General features: G+C 36.1%; 1 protein-coding gene across 4 annotated transcripts in view; it reads right to left on the reverse strand.

The window, feature by feature from the left end:
- The window catches only part of UNK (unk zinc finger), a 66,389-nt gene that overhangs the window by 30,558 nt on the left and 14,863 nt on the right, over window positions 1-20,968 (reverse strand). For 3 of the 4 annotated variants that reach the window (XM_058166587.1, XM_058166586.1, XM_058166589.1), the window contains 4 exons: window positions 2,469-2,678; window positions 1,846-2,022; window positions 805-935; window positions 540-675 (listed from right to left, as the gene is read on the reverse strand). In XM_058166587.1, coding sequence (XP_058022570.1) covers window positions 540-675; window positions 805-935; window positions 1,846-2,022; window positions 2,469-2,678 — 654 coding nt within the window. Of the gene's footprint in view, window positions 1-539; window positions 676-804; window positions 936-1,845; window positions 2,023-2,468; window positions 2,679-16,266; window positions 16,308-20,968 lie in introns of those variants that run through there. The other variant, XM_058166588.1, reaches the window with a different exon arrangement.

A 20,968-nucleotide genomic window follows, 5' to 3' on the forward strand; every position in this document is an offset into this window, starting at 1 on the left:
CTGCTAATCGGCATATGATTAGGAAGTATAATGGGGTTTTTTGAAATACTCAGAAAGGTGCTATCTCAAAGTCTTCACTCTGAGGCCATTAGGTTTGATGTTCATTTCAGTTTTCATGAGGAAACAATATTCTGAATGTCATAACAGAACAGTTGCATCTCAGTATATATTCCCTGATTAATTCTTAGAATTTAACTACAATGGGGCAATATGCTGAGAACTACAACTTGGAAATCCCCTCATAACAAAGAAAACCATCTGCTCATATGCAAACTTATTTTGCACAAGGATTATTTTCTTTTTTATCCTGACATCATATTAGAGTGCAACAGACTTAAAAAACATGTGCCCTAATCCTTACTTATGGCAGCATCCTACACAGATGTAATACTGATCCATGAATTAACTACTTAATGTGAAATACAATCTTCCCACCATGATTGATGTATTTATTACACTGAGATTAGAGTAAAGTTACTATCCAAATGAAGACAATGTAAAGTCTTGGCCCTTTATAACCAGGTTTTGAAGCACTGTACCTATATTTGTGTTTTCTAGGACTCCTTCTTCTATCTTTGCTATTATGATAATAAGGGCAAGCATAACCTTGGCGACAGAGGCGTGGGGGCTTCTTACACTGTTCTGTTTTGTAGTTTCCCAAAACATAAGTTGTGTCTGTGAAGATAAGTATAATTAGTCAATTAAAATCCTAAGCATATTTACTCCTATACAAAGATGTTTTTAGAGGAGAGACTAATTCAAGCATAATTGGATTCAGTACTGTGCAAAATGCCACGAACTTACCTTGCCACCTTGGCTCTTCACTGAGTATTTTCTCTATCATAGCATGGCTAGCAGCAACTGCAGACTGACCTTCTATGCCACTTTCTGATGTGGTCTGACCATTCTGCAAAGCTTCCATGGCCTGAAGCTCCCTTAGGGAACATAGATAAATTAGTAATTATGCAGGTACAGAAACTCAAAGGAAAACATATGTGTCTATTGGCTTTTTGGAAAAAAAAATCTTTCTAATAATATTCAGATCCTTACTAAAAGCTGAGGTAAAAGGCAGCCCAGGAAAAAACCATCATCACCAAAATTGCAATGGAAAAGGGTGATCTGCAGAGCTTATAGTTCTTAACTGTTTCCCCTGATTTTATTCTCTCCCCTTGGGCATCTCCTCTCTCTCAGACCCCAGATGTCTGTTGGCTGCATCATGGAAGAAGAAGTTGGATGAAGAGAATGAAAAAGGGCTATGCATTTCTCCCCCATGCATCTCTAACTGTATTCACAGATGTTTGGTGGTAATTTGGCTTCATTCACACATCTGCCTCAACCTAGCACTGAAATGGTGTGCTGTTTGTTGAGTATATATTCTTACCGCGGAGCCTCCATCTCAGTGCCAGCGTTCTGAGGAAAAAGTGATGTTTTCCAATGGAAAACACAACTCAATTTCCTATGCATGCCTTAGGGCTCTATAGCTCCGCGGCCATTTTTAGTTTGGCTAGTAAGAGAAAACAAAATAGGCCAAGCAATCAAAGTTGTTTTTCTTTTTTAGAGTCAGGTAGGAACATATTCCATGAAGTTGCTATCCAACTAGTAACCTCCACCGCTTAGTTTTTCTCCTTTCCAGTATCCAAGTGAAGAGGAAAAACTGGTGACAGTCTGTCTCTTTCAGCAGGTTTAAAGACTTGCTGAAAAGGAAAAAAAATCTAGAGAGACAGAGTTCCTCTGCCCTCCCTGCTCCACTCCCTTTTCCCGCAGTTGCTCTTACCTCCATTTTACATTCCAGGATTTCCATTTCGATTCAGCAAGTAAATATCACAAAATTTATTCCCTACCAACCTGATATCATAAACTGGAGAACGTAGATCATGTGGTCCATGAGCAAAAGCACAATGAAGGCCATTCTTGGTGCAATTTCCTTTCGAATCAGTCTCATGGATGCAGATTCCAGTTTTGTAGTATCGCAAATGGTATCTCCGTTCTGTATCACCGGTAGTTCTATGCAGGAATGGACACCTAAGGAGGAGGGAGAAAAAGAAAGAGGTCATAGAAACTTAAAATCTCAAACACGCTTTCCAGCCAAAAACAAAACAAAACAAAAAAACAAAACAAAATCCTTTTAGATAAACAATCATCAGGTTTGAAAAATCCAGCATTTTTTCCTTCTGAAAATAATTCCATTTGTAAATTAAGGACATATATAAGGATTCAAACCTCTAAGCAATTATTTTATGATAAATTTCACAAATTTCTCTAGAATTATTCCAAAGCACAAAACTTTGAAACGCAGCCCTTACTTTGGGAGAAATATATATATAAGTAGTGCAATCATAATAAATATTTTCTTCAAGTTTCCATTGCAGTTTTTCTACATTCTTGATAAGCTCTTCTGTAAGATTTTAAAAGCTGAATTGACTGGACTTTCCGTCAGGTCAAGTAAAATGCAACCTTGAGTAACTTACTCATCTCCTTCAGGGCAAATCCCTGTGGTCTCATCATATTTGGTGCAGTAAATGTCAGGGCTATAGTTAAAGGTGCCATCCCGACGGCGGATAGATCGGCGACGACGCTGATTAACAAAGTGCCAGTGGAAGCATGTGTAGGGCCTGTGCTGAGTACATTTGTGCTGCACAAACAGGGGACACTGCTCTGTGCGGAATTCCTTCAGGTATCTGCAGAGAGAAAGAGACTAATTTGAGTTCTAGCTGGACAGCTCAACTGTGCCCCACAACAGATTCATACCAAATCATTCTCCCTTCTTGTTTTAAATTTGCATTCAAACATATTCCCAAAAAAGCTGATAGATGTGAATAAATTATTCATTCATTATTCATCAATCAAGACTTCTTCCCCGACACCCATACTTGGTGTATTTCCATTGGCCTTTTACTTTTCACAAGCAAGCAAGCCAGTGAGTTGAACATTCAGGGCCGGATTAGCTCAGGCTGTAAGGAGCCTGTTATTAGAACACAGTAGCCTGCAATTATTGCAGGTTCAAGCCGGCCCAAGGTTGACTCAGCCTTCCATCCTTTATAAGGTAGGTAAAATGAGGACCCAGATTGTTGGGGGGGCAATAAGTTGACTTTGTAAATATACAAATAGAATGAGACTATTGCCTTATACACTGTAAGCCGCCCTGAGTCTTCGGAGAAGGGTGGGATATAAATGTAAAAAAAAAAAAAAAAAGTTTAATTTCTCCATTCTCGAATCTTGTTTCAGTTGAGTTAAATTAGATTACCATCTTTAGGGCAGTTATGTGTTCTCAGATGGATATCAGAGCAAAAGAATCAAGAGATAAAGAAAGGGCAAATAGTTTGCTGAAACTTTTTGCATTAATTCCTTACTAATAAGTCTACAGCCTAAAGAAGTGGGGACTTGCACTATATGAGAAGGATAAGGAAAGGTATCAAGTATTTCTATCGGTTGAAGTTCTCACTCTCCTCATAATACTCAGGAGTATATTTTGCAGGAGCAGAAAAGAAGATGGCAGGTTTGATACTGGAAAATTTACTTTGATACCAATGTAGAATAAGGCAGCCTGCAAACTGCCCTAGCTCAAGAACATGAAACGAGATTCAGAAGAAAGCAAGAAAGTGTTTTGATTTATTATATATTATATGGAAAGCTAGATTATTTTTTTAAAATTACATCTTAATGCTAGAAAAGGAAACTTCTGTTTCTGCTTCCATATGTTATTTGTGGGCCGTGGTGGCTCAGGCTGTAAGATAGCCTGTTATTAAAAACACAGCAGCCTGCAATTATTGCAGGCTCGAATCCCACTAGGCCCAAGGTTGACTCAGCCTTCCATCCTTTATAAGGTAGGTAAAATGAGGACCCAGATTGTTGGGGGGGGCAATAAGTTGACTTTGTAAACATACAAATAGAATGAGACTATTGCCTTACACACTGTAAGCCGCCCTGAGTCTTCGGAGAAGGGCGGGATATAAATGTAAAAAAAATAAATAATAATAATAATAATAAAAATTGATACTGTTAACCTCTGTTGCTTTCCAGGCCTTTCCACTTATATTATTTAGTTTTGCTGGAAGGCAGTGAGGAAACTAGAGAAGTAAGAATTGGTCCAAATAAGGTAGATGGCCCTTAGCCTGATGATCCATCTTTTTTATGCCCTCACTGGGAATCCTACACATTTAGCAGAATACCCGTATTTTAGTATACAATTTTGCTTTGATGTGAGCAAGCAAGTGCACTTATGATAAAGGAATTATGGTTTGTTACTCAAAAATATTTGAATTTTCCTAGGAAACTGGGTAGTTATTTAAAAAAAAAAGTGTAAAACAACTGAAGAGGCATTGCTTCAATATTTACTAACATAATGTAAACTGAAGAATTTAAAAGTTTGAGTCCATCTGCACTATTTTGATTCAATAATTCCAGACAGATAGTCCTATTCAGTTAGTGACAGATCAAAGTTACAACAGTATTGAAAAAGTGGATTTATGACTATTCCTTGAAATTCCAGCCATCGCAGTCATGTAATTGCGCACTTAGATGCCTGGCTCACAATTACATTGCAGTGAACCACGTCTTGTGATTGCCATTTGCAATCTTCTTTTCTGGCTTCCCACAAGCAAAATCAATGAGGAAGCCAGTAGGGAAGTTGCCTTTTTTTTTTGTTTACATTTATATCCCGCCCTTCTCCGAAGACTCAGGGCGGCTTACAGTGTATAAGGCAATAGTCTCATTCTATTTGTATATTTTTACAAAGTAAACTTATTGCCCCCCCAACAATCTGGGTCCTCATTTTACCTACCTTATAAAGAATGGAAGGCTGAGTCAACCTTGGGCCGGGCTTGAACCTGCAGTAATTGCAGGCTACTGTGTTCTAACAACAGGCTCTAACAGCCTGAGCTATTCCGGCCTTAGAAGTTGCAAGTTGCCCTAGAAAGTTGCTCCCCCTGCTTTTTCTCCTGAGGAGCCTGTTACAGAGTGCAAGTTCCCAGGAATCCGGTACTTCATAGCACCCCCACCATCCACAATCCATAGTGTAAGTGTGCCTGCAGCAGCACCTTGACCTCATGAACCTTCCACTCACCCACCTGAGGTCAGTCCTAGCAGCCTCCGCTGACCCACCTGAAGCCTCTGCCAGCTTCTGCTGACCTGCCCATGCTTGCTAGTGCCTGCCTGCAGCAGCTCCACCTCTCCCATAGCACTTGGACCCTTCCCACTGCTTTTTCCCATCTAACAACCCGTACAACCTGGAGTTATGACAACAACTGGGAGTGCCAGGATTGCTGTCATTAAGTGATGCAGTCACAATATTGTGCTTTACGACTGCATCATTCCCACTGCAACTATAGCAACCCCAGTCCCAATTGTTGTTGTAACTCAAGGACTACCTACACTGTCAAAAATCAAGAGATTTTCCAATGTACAGAATTCTATAAACAGTTTTATCCACTCAACACAAGGGAACAGTTTTGTTTCAGAACATTTGGCTGCAGTCTAATGTTCCATATTCACTATTAACCACCAGAATTAGAACATCTTTATTTGCAATGGTTTTTACCAATACTAATTACATGTTTTCTAAAAAGCATCTAAAATATTGTTTGAACTAAAGTAGGGAAACAAGCAAGCATACTGCAATATTTACATCATGTAATAATTTATACTATCTTTATTGCAAATGCACAAGAATTCTTACATCATCAACCTACTCCCAAAGGATTAACAAACTTTACATAGGAATAGCCAGTCAATAAAGCTCAACAATGCAAATTAAGCTTGGAAATCATCATGATGATCCAGGTCTAAATTTAAATCAAGAAATAATGCATGTGTAAATGTGGACATAACTAGAGCATTCTAGTATGAACAGTACAAGATATGCTCATGGATGAGCCATTCAACCTATAATAAATAAATTGATTAGTAAGGCCCCAATCCTCAACCAAATAAGACAACTTCTGATAGACTCTTAATATGATTAAACATAAACAAATTATAAATCACAAAGCTAGTATGCCATTTCATATGATCAAATGATATAGCTTTTTCAAAAGGGAAAAGGAAAAAGGAAAACCATGTCGAAATTATGTATCAGGCCAACGAAGATCATTTTCAATTTTCCCAGCTCCCCAAAGCTCCTTGACTTATGGCAGATTGGCACCTAGCAAAGCATAGCGAGAGAAGGATGGCAAATCTGACAGATTTCATAACCTGTTCGTTCTATCTGCAGAACCTTAAACCTGTGAGCTAGGCCTGGCTGAGAAAGAATGGCAGAGAGTTGCTATGACTCAGGGTCTCCTGAGTTCCAGTCCCACGTTTTAACCACGCTTTCTATGTAAGAAATCTAAACAAGATGTATGCAGTATTTGCAGAAGTGTTCCACGCTTCTCTATTCTAGTAGACCTAAAGAGACTTTAAGACTGCAGGATCAAAATGTTCCAATAACTTGGGCCTGAAAGAGTAAAACATATGAGCCCTAAATATGGCATATTTAGTTGTCTCCCAGGTTCTTTGCTTTGTTTCTGTGAGATCAGCATGTTTGGGAATTAATAATCTTCTATCACAGATTTCTCCTTTTCCCTTGAAAATGTTTTGTTTCAGGAGATTCATGGCAGAAGTAAGCATGTGAGGAAAAAAAAGTTATCAGAATGTAATGTTTTCCTTCCTGGTGCTCATATCTGGTCACAAATAAACTCTGTTCCTTATTTATTCCATTATTTTAAAGTATTAGATAAATATTTCAGTTTGTTATTTCTGAAGATACATGGCTTTATTAATTTATATCTCTTTTATTAACTCTGGTGCTTAATGTCTAAATTTTCATATTGCACTAGACCATGGTTTGTTAAGCTAGCCGTAGTGGCCTGAATTGCAAATAAACTTAGAAAATAAAGTAGGAATGCATAACCTATTACTATCTGGGGACAACACTTAATTAACATTTCTGAGGCAAAGCTACAATAAGATAATTATATAAGAAAGCAGGACTGCGTTTTGAAAGAGAGTAGAATCGGGATTATTACTTTTTACCTGGAATTGGGATGAGGTAATTGCAATGTTTTTACTAGTTCTTGCATACTTTTTATCTCAAAATAGAGGGAGCCATCAATTTTTTTGCAACTGAAGAGGGAAAATAATTTTCAGGACCACAAAGTAACAGCATTTCCTAACTACATAAAGACCTCAGACTGTACTTTATCCATTAGTCTTAACCAAAAAAACCCAACTTCATTATGGCTTAATGCAATATACCAGAAGATGTAAATCAAGATTGTGGTCTTGCCTTTGATTTGGAAATGCAACTTTTGCTTGTTTGACTCAACATTTTGAATATGGTATATTAATTTATTTTTAATTCAAGTAACCTAGGAATTTCTACTTAAGTTTTATTTCCAAATTCGACAGTCTAATACTGGAATTCTAGAGTCTGGAATACTGACATTTTCAGTCTGTATTTTGAGTAACTGAAAGTAAAATGAGTTTGATTTTTGTCATTTTCCTATTTTCTGAATGCACCTGTTGGTCCACTTCCTTTCTCCTTTAAAAATAATAACCAAACAAAGCAACCAGGCCTGGAGTCACTAAGAATTATAACCACTTTTCTTGTGTAATAATTTCAAGTTTAAAAAATTCCCCCCTGAAGTAGCTATTTCTTTATCACTGTCTGAAGCTGCCATCAAGATGAATGTGCCAACCAGCACTAAATGTTATAGAAGTATAATTACAATTTGTTACAGTCTAGGGTACGTAAAACTGACATTCATTTATAAATGGGAAAAATCTTCATTACATTTCTCAATATACATCTAAGGCTTTTTACATACATATACAGATTTTTAAGTCTCTCCAGAATATCTCATCAGTTTCTTTTTTGTGCAGCACACATAATTCTGTCCTATTTAACTGCCAAAGTGGAAGGAGTCAGCAAGAAGCAAAATACTTCATCTTCTAAGAAGCTAAATGATTTGTTTTCCTGTGTTAGCTACAACATATATCCTCTGAGTTTAATTTACTCTGACTATTTACAAGCTAAATAAGCAGAAATCTCCAATCCGCCCTCTTGGATTTTATGCAGTTGTAAAGAGAAAATGTTGACAGGTGGAGCTTACCCTACTTGGTTGAGAAAATCCTTTCCACTACCTAAAGATATAATAAGAGCCCTACAGTCCTTGGCATCTAGCTAAACAATTTTTGTTTGTTTTGTCATTTCTGCAAAAATTAATCTTGGAAATAAAATATTAACATCCAAATAACCAAAGCAATTTCTTGACACAATACAGCCTTGGAATTTAATGGGCCTTTGGATGATTTCTGCTGTTATTCAGGTCTCAGTCACAGTCTTCAAAAAGCAAAAAATAGTTCTTCCCCCCCAAAATAATGCATTAGCACTCCTTACTAATGAGTGAGTGAGAGGCTTTTAAAAAAGCCATTGTTTCTGTTCATCTAAAACATACAGTCTGGTTTATTTTCATATCAAGCAAAATAAACGGCAAACCCAACTTTGAGAATAAATTAAGTTGGTAAAAATGCCTGTTAGAACCTAATCAACAATTGTTTTGAAACTGCAGTGGATTTAAATTCTGGCATTCTGTTTTTCTGACATTTTACACAACTTTGTTTTTCTTAAAACTGTAACTTGATCATATAAGCACGGTATAAAATATTTATACTACGTTTGCTCAGAATCAATTTAAGCAGGTTTTTAAAGCATCATGGTTACATAAAATGTAGCCTCTAATAGAAGAAGAAATGTTATCATTATTTTAATTGTCCCATCTTGCTAAATTAGTCATAAACAATAAAAATTGCATAGCAATTTCAGATCAATAACTGCTTTTTGAAGTAGCCTCAGAGAGAAAAAAATTGAACTCAAGCCTTGTAAAGGTCCTAATAATCTACAGGAGGACTTGTGTCTTGTGCTTGACTGTTATCAAAATCTTTCTATCAATTTGCTTTATCTAACAAGCAATTATATAGGTTGGGGGGGGGCGGGGAAAGAATAAGCCTTCTGATACAGGAAGACTGCTGAAAACATACATACCTCCAACAAGGTAGGAAAATGTCTAGATAGCTGCTCAAGGACAGCTTGAGATATTTGCTTTCAGAAAGGACCAAAATATTTTATATTTTGTAGAACATAGTGATAATGAGAAAAAGAAGTAAATTCACTTGGTTATGTGACCAATTTCAAAGAATATACAGTAATTAGAAGTATTCTTTTACAAGGCGAACATTACTCGGGAATATGACAATAGTGAAATATAACCTTAACGAGAGGATCATTAACATGTATCTTTATAACAGTAACCAAAGGCTATATCTATTCTCCACAAAACGTAAATACTGACTAAAATCCAAGACTAGGAAGCTAACATTCCAAATGTTAATTGCTTCTGAACCAACGTTAGTCTTATAAAAAAAATTGAAAATGAGAAGGCTGAAAAATCTACCCTTAACAGCTCTTTCATTAGAAAACATGATTCTAAGTTTTTAATGTGCAAATAACCACAACAGTCTAATTCTACTCTTTTATGTTTGAGATTCTGGTATCTTGGTTAAGTGGAAATGTCAATATTAGCTTACCCTTCTGAAGCCTGGCTTATTACTGTTAATCTGCAGAATCAACATATTGGCCAAATTCCACTTCATCAATTTCATTCAGCTTTAACACCAGTATTCCACCAGTATTACCCTGTTTCCCCCAAAACAAGACTTCCCCTGATAATAAGTCTAATTGGGCTTTTGAGTGCATGGCAATAAGGCCAAGGACTTATTTCAGGGTTCAAAAAATACAAGATAGGGTCTTATTTTCAGGGAAACACGGTAGTGGAAAGTCACCATAGTATAATAGGTACAGTGCTGAATTAGAACTAGTGAGATCCAGACTCCATCTTTAAGTAAGGGAAATTCACTATGTGGTTTTTAGGTCAGTCAGCCTCAGCCCAACGTATTGCAGAAGCTTGTTTTTGTGAAGATAAATGGAGATCCCCATGTAAGCTGTTTTAAGATCTTGAAAGGTAAGATATAAAAACGTTAGTGCCTTTGAGAGACTAGACTCTTATGATTGCCTGAACGAGTCTCTACATTTTTCTTGCAAAATTTGCGGAAGTGATTTGCCATTGCCTTCTACTTAGGGATGAAAAAGAATAACTGGCTCAAGGTCATCCAGTTAACTTTGTGCCCAAGGCAAGATAAAACTCACAGGTTCCACAGTTTCACAGTTTGTAGACTAACCAGAATACCAAACTGGCTCTCCAAAAATAAAAATGTAACCTACTAACTTGTGCTTTCCCCAATAAATCACACCATTCACATAGTAGCAAATGTCTATAGTGAACATGGACTGGAGTCTCAGTGCCTCCTAGATATTTTTTTTTCCTTCCTTCCTTCCTTCCTTCCTTCCTTCCTTCCTTCCTTCCTTCCTTCCTTCCTTCCTTCCTCCCTCCCTCCCTCCCTCCCTCCCTCCCTCCCTCCCTCCCTAAAAGGCACATTGCTATTAGTGGAGGTTGATATTGCCTTCTGGTGGCATCCAGGTTTCAAGCAGGGGGTGTTCCCAACCTTACACAGAGAGTTAGTGGAATAGAGATATTTTCTTAAGTTTTCCAGGACTATTTGGGAGTAAACAATATATAAATTACATAAACATTTTGCTTTGACAAGGTATAATTTTCAGACAGAAGCACATTTTTTAAAATGAAATAAAAACTGTCTATGAAAATTCTCAGTCATCCAAGTCATGGTTGTCCCAAAGGTGCTTTATCAAAAGACAACTGGACTTTTCACCTCTTATCCAGTTCTGAAGAAGCTTCTTGGATGAGAAAGGAAAAACAAAAAAAGTCCAGTTGCCTTTTGAAAAAGCACCTTTGGGAAATGAAAATTACATTTAACGTTTGAGAAGGTGAGAAGACATGCGCCACAATGGATATAGCCATGTCATACATAAGGTTTGAGATAGAATTTTCAATGTCAAAATGGTAACTGATAATTGTGCTTTCAATTTTCAGAAATCCTAATTAATAAAAAGGCCTAGAGGCTGCAGATGATTCATCAGTATAGGGCTCAAAACAATCTTACTGAAATCTCAAAGTGTTGTTACCATTCAAATTTTAACTATACAGGGGTATATGATTTAAATATCTAAGGTAGAACAAGAAAGATTCCCATTTCCAATTGGTTGAACCTTTCAGCTCCAAAAGTATGAATCTATATTAAGCTTCAGCATCTTCCTCTTACTTTTTCTGATATACAATTTCATAATTTCATTAAAAATACTCTCCTATTCTCCTATTCTGTTCCACTCACTAAACATCTGTATTTTGAGCCAGACACCAGAAGCAAATTAGCATCCTCAACTAAGTAACTGAATGCTAATTCTTCCACCTCCCTTTTTATATTAAAAGATCAGCTTGCCTCTTTTCTAAGTGTAGCACTGATTACAATCCATTATTTTATTCCCAAAGAAAAGACAAAGTACAGCAAACTTTTTAAACAGCTATCTCAATCATTTAAAGCTTCACAATGTAATTTTGTGGAAACCAAAACCCAGAAACGAATAGGCAAGACAAAAGTTGAAATAATATAAATATTCCATTTTAGAATAACTAGGTAAAGTGAACCCAATTAAACATGAGTCAAAAACATTATATTTGTTCATTTATTGGTTGTAGGAAAATGATCCAAAATTACATAACTCTGTGTGCACAAAAGTATGTAAATTCAAATATCAGTCCATTTAAAGGGAAATTAGACTCAGAGGCTTCAATCAATGAGATTATAAGCAGGTATGTGGAAAGTCCTGTGTTATTTAAAGAACAAAATTCTGGGTATTTACTACTGAAGTCTGATCTTCACAACACAATAATTTAGAAGGTTGTGGTAGTTTGTACAATGGGAGGTTTCTGAGGATCCCTGAAAGCTAGTTGTCCTAAAAATGGACTAAACATATATTATTTCAGAAAATTAAAAAAAACTAAAGTACAATTAAAAAGTACAATTGAAGTAGAAGCATGAAATGTTGTTTTTAAATATGACAACTGCACCACCATTATCATAAGCTTAAAATGGAAAGGTTTAACACTACCCATAAGGGAGGAATGGTTGGTAAAAATTATGGAACTTGCAGAGATGGCCAAATTAACTTCTTAATTAGAGGAATATTTGCATTTATTGCTGAGTAGAAATCCTTTATACATTTTTTCCACAAAACAGAAAAAAATGCATTTATGAATTGTAGTTTTGATGTTTAGAAAAAATGTGTAATAGAAAAAAGTGAGGTTTTTTAATAATAATAGAATAAGAGAAAACTTTGTAATTATACATCCATTTACTGCAAAGCAAATGAAAAGCTTCTTTTATTTCTTGTTATCCTTTCTGTACCACTGTCTTTTCGTCTCTTTCTTAGTTCTCTTTTTTCTATATTTGTGTTAGTTTTTATGTTATCTTAAAACTTTTAATAAAATTTATATTAAAGACAATTGTTGATGCTCACCAGGTTGGACAAGATTACAAAACTATTTCCAAAGATTTTGAACCACATCAATCCACTGTCAAGCAGATGTATATAAATGGAGGCAATTCAATACCATTATTACCCTCCCCAAGAATGGTAAACCAACCAAAATCACATCAAGAGTAAGGTCTGTAATATTCTGAATTCATTGTTCCAACAGTAATGGCAACCTTTACTTTAGTTTAGCATTTATTCATTCAGACTTTAAATTTAAAAAAACTTTAAATTCAGACTTTAGTTCAGCATTCAATACCATCATTCCAGACATTCTTCTAACTAAGCTAAACCAGCTACAGGTACAGACTTGTAAGTGGATCACAAGCTTCCTAACAAACAGGAAGCAGCAGGTGAAGCTAAGCAAGATCACATCAAATACCTGTACAATTAGCACAGGGCCCCCCCAAGGCTGTGTGCTCTCCCCACTTCTCTTCTCTCTGTATACCAATGACTGCATCTCCAATGATCCATCTGTTAAACTACTGAAGTTCGCAGATGACACAACAGTGATTGGTCTCATTCGAGACAATGTCGAATCCGCTTATAGACGAGAGGTCGAATGACTAGCCTTGTGGTGCGACCAAAACAATCTGGAACTGAACACACTCAAAACCGTAGAAATGGTGGTAGACTTTAGGAGAAATCCTTCCATACTTCCACCTCTCACAATACTTGACAACACAGTATCAACAGTAGAAACCTTCAAATTTCTAGGTTCTATCATACTACAAGATCTAAAATGGACAGTTAACATCAAAAACATCATCAAAAAAGGACAACAAAGACTGTTATTTCTGCGCCAACTCAGAAAGCTCAAACTGCCCAAGGAGCTGCTGATCCAGTTCTACAGAGGAATTATTCATTCTGTCATTTGCACCTCTATAACTGTCTAGTTTGGTTCTGCAACCCAACAAGAAAGACACAGACTTCAGAGGATAATTAGAACTGCAGAAAAAATAATTGTTACCAACCTGCCTTCCATTGAGGACCTGTATACTGCATGAATCAAGAAGAGGGCCATGAAAATATTTACAGATCCCTCATATCCTGGACATAAACTGTTTCAACTCCTACCCTCAAAACGACACTATAGAGCACTGCACACCAGAACAACTAGACACAAGAACAGTTTTTTCCCGAAGGCCAACACTCTACTAAACAAATAATTCCTTCAATACTGTCAAACTATTTACTAAATCTGCACTACTATTAATCTTCTCATCGTTCCCATCACCAATCTCTTTCTATTTATGACTGTATGACTGTAACTTTGTTGCTGGTAATCCTTATGATTTATATTGATATATTGACCATCATTTGTGTTGTGATGTTGTACCTAAATGAAGGTATCTTTTCTTTTATGTACACTGAGAGGATATGCACCAAGACAATTCCTTGTGTGTCCAATCACACTTGGCCAATAAAAAATTCTATTCCATTCTGTCCAGGTGCAGAGGCAGCAAAGCAGGCCAAACCTTGCCTAGCAGGGTTGCAGGAAAAAGTCACTAAATCCAAAAACAGAACACTGGTGCCTGCCTACTGTTTGTGAAACACCACATGAATAAACCAGAAAGCTATTGGAAGAATGTTCTATGGATGGGTGAAACTAAAAAAACAACTTTTTGGCTTGGATGAAAAGCATTACGTTTGCATACACATGCATTCTTACAGAAAAACTTTATCCCATCTGTGAAACATGGGGATGGCAATACCATGGTTTGGCCTGCTTTGCTGCCTCTGCACCAGGACAGGTTGCCATTACTGTTGGAACAATGAATTCAACAAAATCTACAGGATTATATCAGGGTATCTGTCCATGAGCTGAAGCTCAAGAGAAAAGAGGTCATGCAACAAGCAATGATCCAAAACACACAAGTTACATGACCAAAGAATGATTAAAGCAAAAGAAACTTAATGTTTTCATAAAGTTCAAACCCTATAGAAATGTTTTGGAAGGACCAAACGACTATAGTGGTATGGCCAAGTTCTAAAAGCAGCATCCCACACCATAGCCTACACTGCCTACCAGTTTAACATTAATAGCAAATGCTTACATGGAAGACGTATCCTCTTAGGTACGTCCTCCCTTTCTTTCCTCAAAATTTCACCCTATAAGTATCACTAATTTTAGAGACAGATGGCCTTTTATCTGAATTCCGCCAGAATGAGACCACTTCCAGTGATGCAAATCGGAATCAAGATAGCAAATTCTTACCTAACAAAAATTCCATATAAAACTATACACAAAGTATGTGGGTCTGCTACAATCTTCCAACTGATTTTTTTTAAAAAAATTATATCTAAAGCTTTATTTCAAATGCATTTCAATACATATCTTTATTTACCAATTTAAGAAATGTACTTCACTAATGTTTCCTTGACATAAGAACAATTATTATAATATTTAGTATGTAAAATTTTTGTTTAAAGCAGCAATTAAGGTGATATAATTACATACATCTAATTTTAGAAGTTGAAAAGAATCTTTTCAAATCTACTACATAGAGTAAATACAGATATAACATAAGTTGATGTGAACGTTAGAACTACTAATATAACATCTTAGAAAAATGTTTGGTAAAACCACATTTGAACTACTGCAGTCAGCTCTGTATACTACTGCTTGATATTGATATTGTAGAGTTCAAAAAGATGCAAAAATGAATATCAAATTAATATCAAAATAATCAAAGGGTTCTTATATTACAAAAGGTTACATCACTGAGAGATGCTTTAAAAGAAAAGTGATTATGCAGTTAAATATAATTATATATGCAATTTTTTCTCTTTCTTATACTAGAATCTGGTGCATACAGTGAAATAGAATAGTAGAAGTTTTATATCACAATAAAGGAATCACTGCATCACTCTCCTTCAGCTACTGAATTTTATACAAGACAGAGTTATGGCTTTAAAGATCATAAGACAAAATTGTGGAAGGCTATTAATGGTTTAGTAGCTATCATTCACAATAGGTATATATTAATTTCAGATTTGAAGGTAGTATATTTCTGCTCATGAACATGTGAAGAATGCTTTTGTGTTCATACCCATAAGCTTCTAATTGTTCTGCAAATATCTCATTGAACATTGCTGAAAATGATCATTACAGTTTGCCCAAAATTCACATTATTTCTGTATTTAGACCAATGGTTCTCAACCTTTTCTTCACCATAATCCCCCTTTAAATTTCTTTTATGGCCTGAACTATGGCCATGGACTCCCAAGACTTAACTCAAGATTTAAATCATAACATTTCTTCAAGCCTTCGCAAACCTCATGTGATGACATCCCGGCTCCCCAGGGGTCCATGGACCACAGGTTGAAAACCATTGATTTGAACTATTGGGATTTGATGTTATCCAGTACTCAATGAATTTCACAACAGTGACTTAAACAGCAGTAAACTATTTATAATAAACATTCAGCTTAACTGGGGTCTTGATTCTTCAACAGTCACTAAACAGGTATGCTATTAATGTCTCTTCTGAGAAGCAAATTCCAACTGGCCCACCACCAAAAACACCATTAATATTGAAACATTTCAGTTAACATTTCACCTGCATTTACTTGTTTTATTGGCACAGGAACAAAAGAGAGAAAAATACCCCTATGATTATTTCAAGCGATATCAAATGGTATTCTGGACATTAGCTATCTCCAGAAAACAGAAGAATTTGCTTTGATCATAATATAACATTACAAGATTGGCATTAAAAATTATATGACAGGGGCATGTAACAATTTCCTAACAGTTTTGCAATGAAAAGTTATTGGAATACCTGTATCTCCCACAGCAAAAAGACATTTGAAAATTGATGTTTTAAGCAGCCTTCTCTTACCTCTACCACCGCTTCACTCACAGCTTTCAGTGGTTGCTCTTCAAAAAACAAAAGCAAAGACAAGTCAGGATCCTGACAAATACACTTCCTGTGGTGTCCCTCATTTGACCATAGTTCTGAATTTTTATCTCCTCCCTATTTTGTTGGTTCAGATATCAAGAGAAAAAAAATCAGGAAACTGAAATACCTAGTAATAACTAACTGAAGGGAAGAGTTGGTGTTTATCAGAAACTCAGTAATATGTAGCTCTCACTGCTATGTCAGTAATATGAAGTGCAACATTTTTCTTTCAAGCACCTCAGAAGTATTTGCCCTATAAAGACATGATTGAAATGATGTATTTCTTGTCCTGGGTTAATAAAAAAGGCATATGGCCTGTCTTCATTTATGTATCTAAAAGCTTAATCTTGGATTTGATTATTTAAAATTATCATTTGAACATTTAAAGTTTTAAGAAATGGATATCTTCAGCTACTCATCAGAATGTGCCCAGTAACTATATATTTACAAACAACCAAGTATAAGATATATGGAATAATTTTATCAATTTAGGAAAGAAGAAAAAAATATAAAAATATGGTAATGAGAAAACATTGTATTTTAATTTCATTTAATTTCTAGAACAATTTTTATCCTACCCTTCAGGTATCTATGTACCTTTCAGGGAAAAGTCTTGCAAGCAAGTCCAATTAAAAAACAGAAACACAGATCTCAGAATAAGTATTTTCAAAACATATTTTCAGTACCAGGACATAATTCAGAGCTTCAAAACAATAATGAGGAACAACTCACAGATACAATACTGAAACCATATTGTTATGACTTAAAATAAAAATTTATTTAAAGCTAGTGTTCTTCTTTGTAAAGCAAGTTTCTGTCCAGTCATGCAAAATATTTTCAGGTTCCGCCTTCAGGAGCAGCAATTTTTAAGTGGCAAGTACTTTCAAAGGATAGCACGAGTAATAAAAATAAAAATGTTTAAAAATCTGAAATTTCACTGCCAAAGCAGGAGCACACACAAAATTCTAAAGCTGTTCAAAGTCATTGGGAGGCATATAAATTTATATACTACTAAATGGGTGGAAAGATGAACCATAGAGAAAAATGTTTTGAACTATGATACATCAAATGGGTTAACCAATACAATGCATCCGAAATCTGGGAGTCATGACTCTTGTGCAATTGAAATTTGGCAAATTTTAGAAAACATTTTATAACATAAATATTATCACAGAGCAGTTTATCACATAGAGGTAGCCTTCAACTTAGAACCATTCATTTACTGACCGTTCAAAGTTACAAAACACTGAAAAAAGTGATTTATGGCAGTTTTTCACTCTTACAACCATTGTAGAATTCCCATGGTCATGGGATCAAAATTCGGGCACTTGGCAACTGGTATGTATTGATGACAGTTACACTGTCCTGGGGTCATGTGGTCATTACTTATAACCTTCCCAGCCAGCGTCCAACAAGCAGTCACTGGGGAAACTGAATTCACTTAATGACCGCATGATTCATTTGACATCTGCAGTGATTTGATTAACAACTGTGGCAAAAAAGCTCATAAAATGAGGCACAACTCACTTAACAACTGCCTCACTTAGCAACATAAATTTTGGGCTCAACTGTGGTTATATGTTGAGGACTACCTATATTACAAAATTAAATATTTCCTGTGTTGAAGTTTGACTGTTGAATATAGGTTATTTTCAAGGCAGGTACATCTGAATGTCTCCCAACTTTTCAAGGCAGATACATTTCTGAATGTATCCCAACCAGTAAATTAGAAGCTCTGTCATTACTGAAGACACTGATACAGGAACATCTCTGTAACAATGACCCAACAGGGCATGGATTGTCTAGGAAACTACTAAAACTCTCATTCTGGTAATCTGTTGTGACTCTGGCCCCCAAGCCTGTCCTCATGGAGGAGGATGACTCTGAGAGTGATGGGGAGGGGCCGACAAGACCTTCCTCCCCAGGACCCTCCTCTCTGGCACCACCCCAGGTTCCAGCTGCAGGCCAGGAGGAGGAGCTGACAAGGCCTCTCTCCCCTGGACCCTTCTCCTCCCTGGCAACGCTCCAGGGTCCAGCTATGGAAGATCAATCTTGGATTGACCCAAGGCAGCGACGAAAAGATAAGCGTGTGCAGCAAAGGAAGAGGTGTGGCAGGCCCAGAGATTGCTGAGTCACTGAGCCACATCCCACAGGGGATAAAAGCGGGTGGAGTTGCCATCTGACCCTTGTGACGGACAAAAAGCTACCAAGTGCGAACTGCAGATCGGTCGTTTGGGAGTTAAAGGCCTGGACTGTGCAAAGGCTTTCTTTTTGTGAGCTCTTGGCAACGGATCTTGGACACGTGGGCTTCTGTCTCTGTAAGAGATAAAGAACTCGGAACTTGGGAGGCTTTGCACTGTAGCTACCAAGTCTTTCCTTCACTACCGAAAATCAGGTCTGTTGCAAATATAAAGGACTGTGGGACACGCGGCTCTGCGTCTTCTCTGTGAAGTGGGGAGGGGGACAGAACATAACCTTTAGCTGGGAGAAACGATACCTCATAGGGCAACCAATTTTGAACCAAGGTATCTCAAATAGGCTAACTTATATAGTGTGTTCAAAATCTGGAACTCATCTGGCAAATTTTATAAAACATTTTATGACATAAAAATGATAAAACAGTTTATTTTCAAGGCAGATACATATCTGGATGTATCCTGGTTTTTTCCAGTGAAGATAGTACATTAGAAACTCTGTTGGTGCCTTCACCAATGACAGAGAGCTTCTAATTTAATGGTTCTGATAAAGAAATACCTGTGAAAGGATGAGCCAAGTATGAACAACAACAAAACAGAACAATAAAAGAAATAACCTGAAGAAAATACGGTAATTCATGACAGAAAAAACATTCAGTTTATACTAGAAAATCTCCTGGAAATTTAGCACATTAATTGTGTTTAATGAAAATGTTTTTGTGCAAATTGTTTTGGGAAAAACCCAAATCAATGGCTGATAGTTTACCCTCTTCCCCTCCTTAATACAGTAGTAGCAATATTAGTAATATTGCAACTGGGAACAGAAAAAATGTTTTGAGTCCCTGATCTGATAATTACTAGAAAAACAGCTGTAATAAAAAAGAGAAGGCGGTAATGCAACTCTATCTGAAAACTAGAAATGAACATATTAAATGTACAATAGAGCATGTGCTAAAATGAGGGAGATGGACTGTTCAGAAATGAGAAAAATAAAAATAAAACAAAAAATATATATTTTACCTGTATGAACTGCATTTTCTTCTCACAGAATTCCATTTAGTTATGCACCTTTAAACTTTAACCGCCTACCGTGGACCTTACCCCATTCCTAAGAGGTCTGTAAGGGGGTGTGCATAAGTGCACCAGTTGCCTACCATCCCTGTCCTGTTTCCCTGTATTCGTACTCATTTCTTATGTTTATAGTTATACCTATTTATACCTATATGTTTATGTGTTACGTTTATACTTACTTATTTTCTTATACATGCTTGACAAATAAATAAATAAAAAATAAATAAATAAAAATCTTAATGTTATTCTAAAACTAGATACAGTTAAGTACCGGTAAATAACTCACATTTGAATTGCAATTTTAAAAAAACACATTGTTTTCACTCTCATTGGAACAACCTCTTTGAGTAGTTCTGAAACCAACTGCAGTTTAATGATAACTAACATCCAAGTCAGAGTCAAGGTCTTCTCAGTTGCAACGTATGTTTGTAACTACCTGAACCATCAGAAAGAGTGAATGAAGGAAAATCAATGCCTTAGAACAGTGGTACTGGAGAGAATTTTTGAGACTACTTTGGACAACAAATCATTCAATATTAAGTGAAATAAAACCAGACTGCTCATTGGAAGGACTAATAATGAAGCTAAAGCTTAACCATGCAGAAACAAGAGTTACTGGAGAAGAATCTGATGTTTCAAAAAATCGAGAGCAATAAAAATACTAGCAGAATACATGATCACTGAATACTATCATTGATGTCGTTAGCCCACATTTACAAGAACTCAAACCAGCAGTTACTGACAGATAATCATGAAGAATAAGCAGCAAGTAAACAAAACCTTCAACTTAATTCATTACATGCCTTCAGTCTAAATTAATACATTACTTTCCTCTACAATATAAAGCAGGCATATATATGAACACGGAACTATTTTATGTGTAAGATAAACTAAATTGCACTTGCCTTATTGACAGAGAAGTAATTTTTGCAGACAGCACATAATTTTTTTTAATTCTGCATTCACAAAGATGAATTTATCAGTTTCAGAGTGTTTAATGAAGGGAGACATTTCATAGCAAGTTGATGCTCAGCAGATTTCTTCTAAGAAAAAAAAAGCCTTGCTGGCAAACACTATGGGAACCACTTTTCTAACTGAGTTAACTATAAGGTACCTGTACACCACTGGCAAAATACCCTAGAACAACACAATCTTTTATCCACCTAATAGAGGATCTAGCACTGCCAAACTTAATACGTGATAAAAAGGCTCTCTATCCTTTTATGTTTCAGATAAATAAACATTTTGATGCAATTTCACTTACTTCAAAATCTCTACTTTGACTGGTGGGGATTTGCTCAAAAGATTAGGTAAAA

Source organism: Ahaetulla prasina, chromosome 2 (assembly GCF_028640845.1).
Source record: "Ahaetulla prasina isolate Xishuangbanna chromosome 2, ASM2864084v1, whole genome shotgun sequence".
Classification (NCBI taxonomy): domain Eukaryota; kingdom Metazoa; phylum Chordata; class Lepidosauria; order Squamata; family Colubridae; genus Ahaetulla; species Ahaetulla prasina.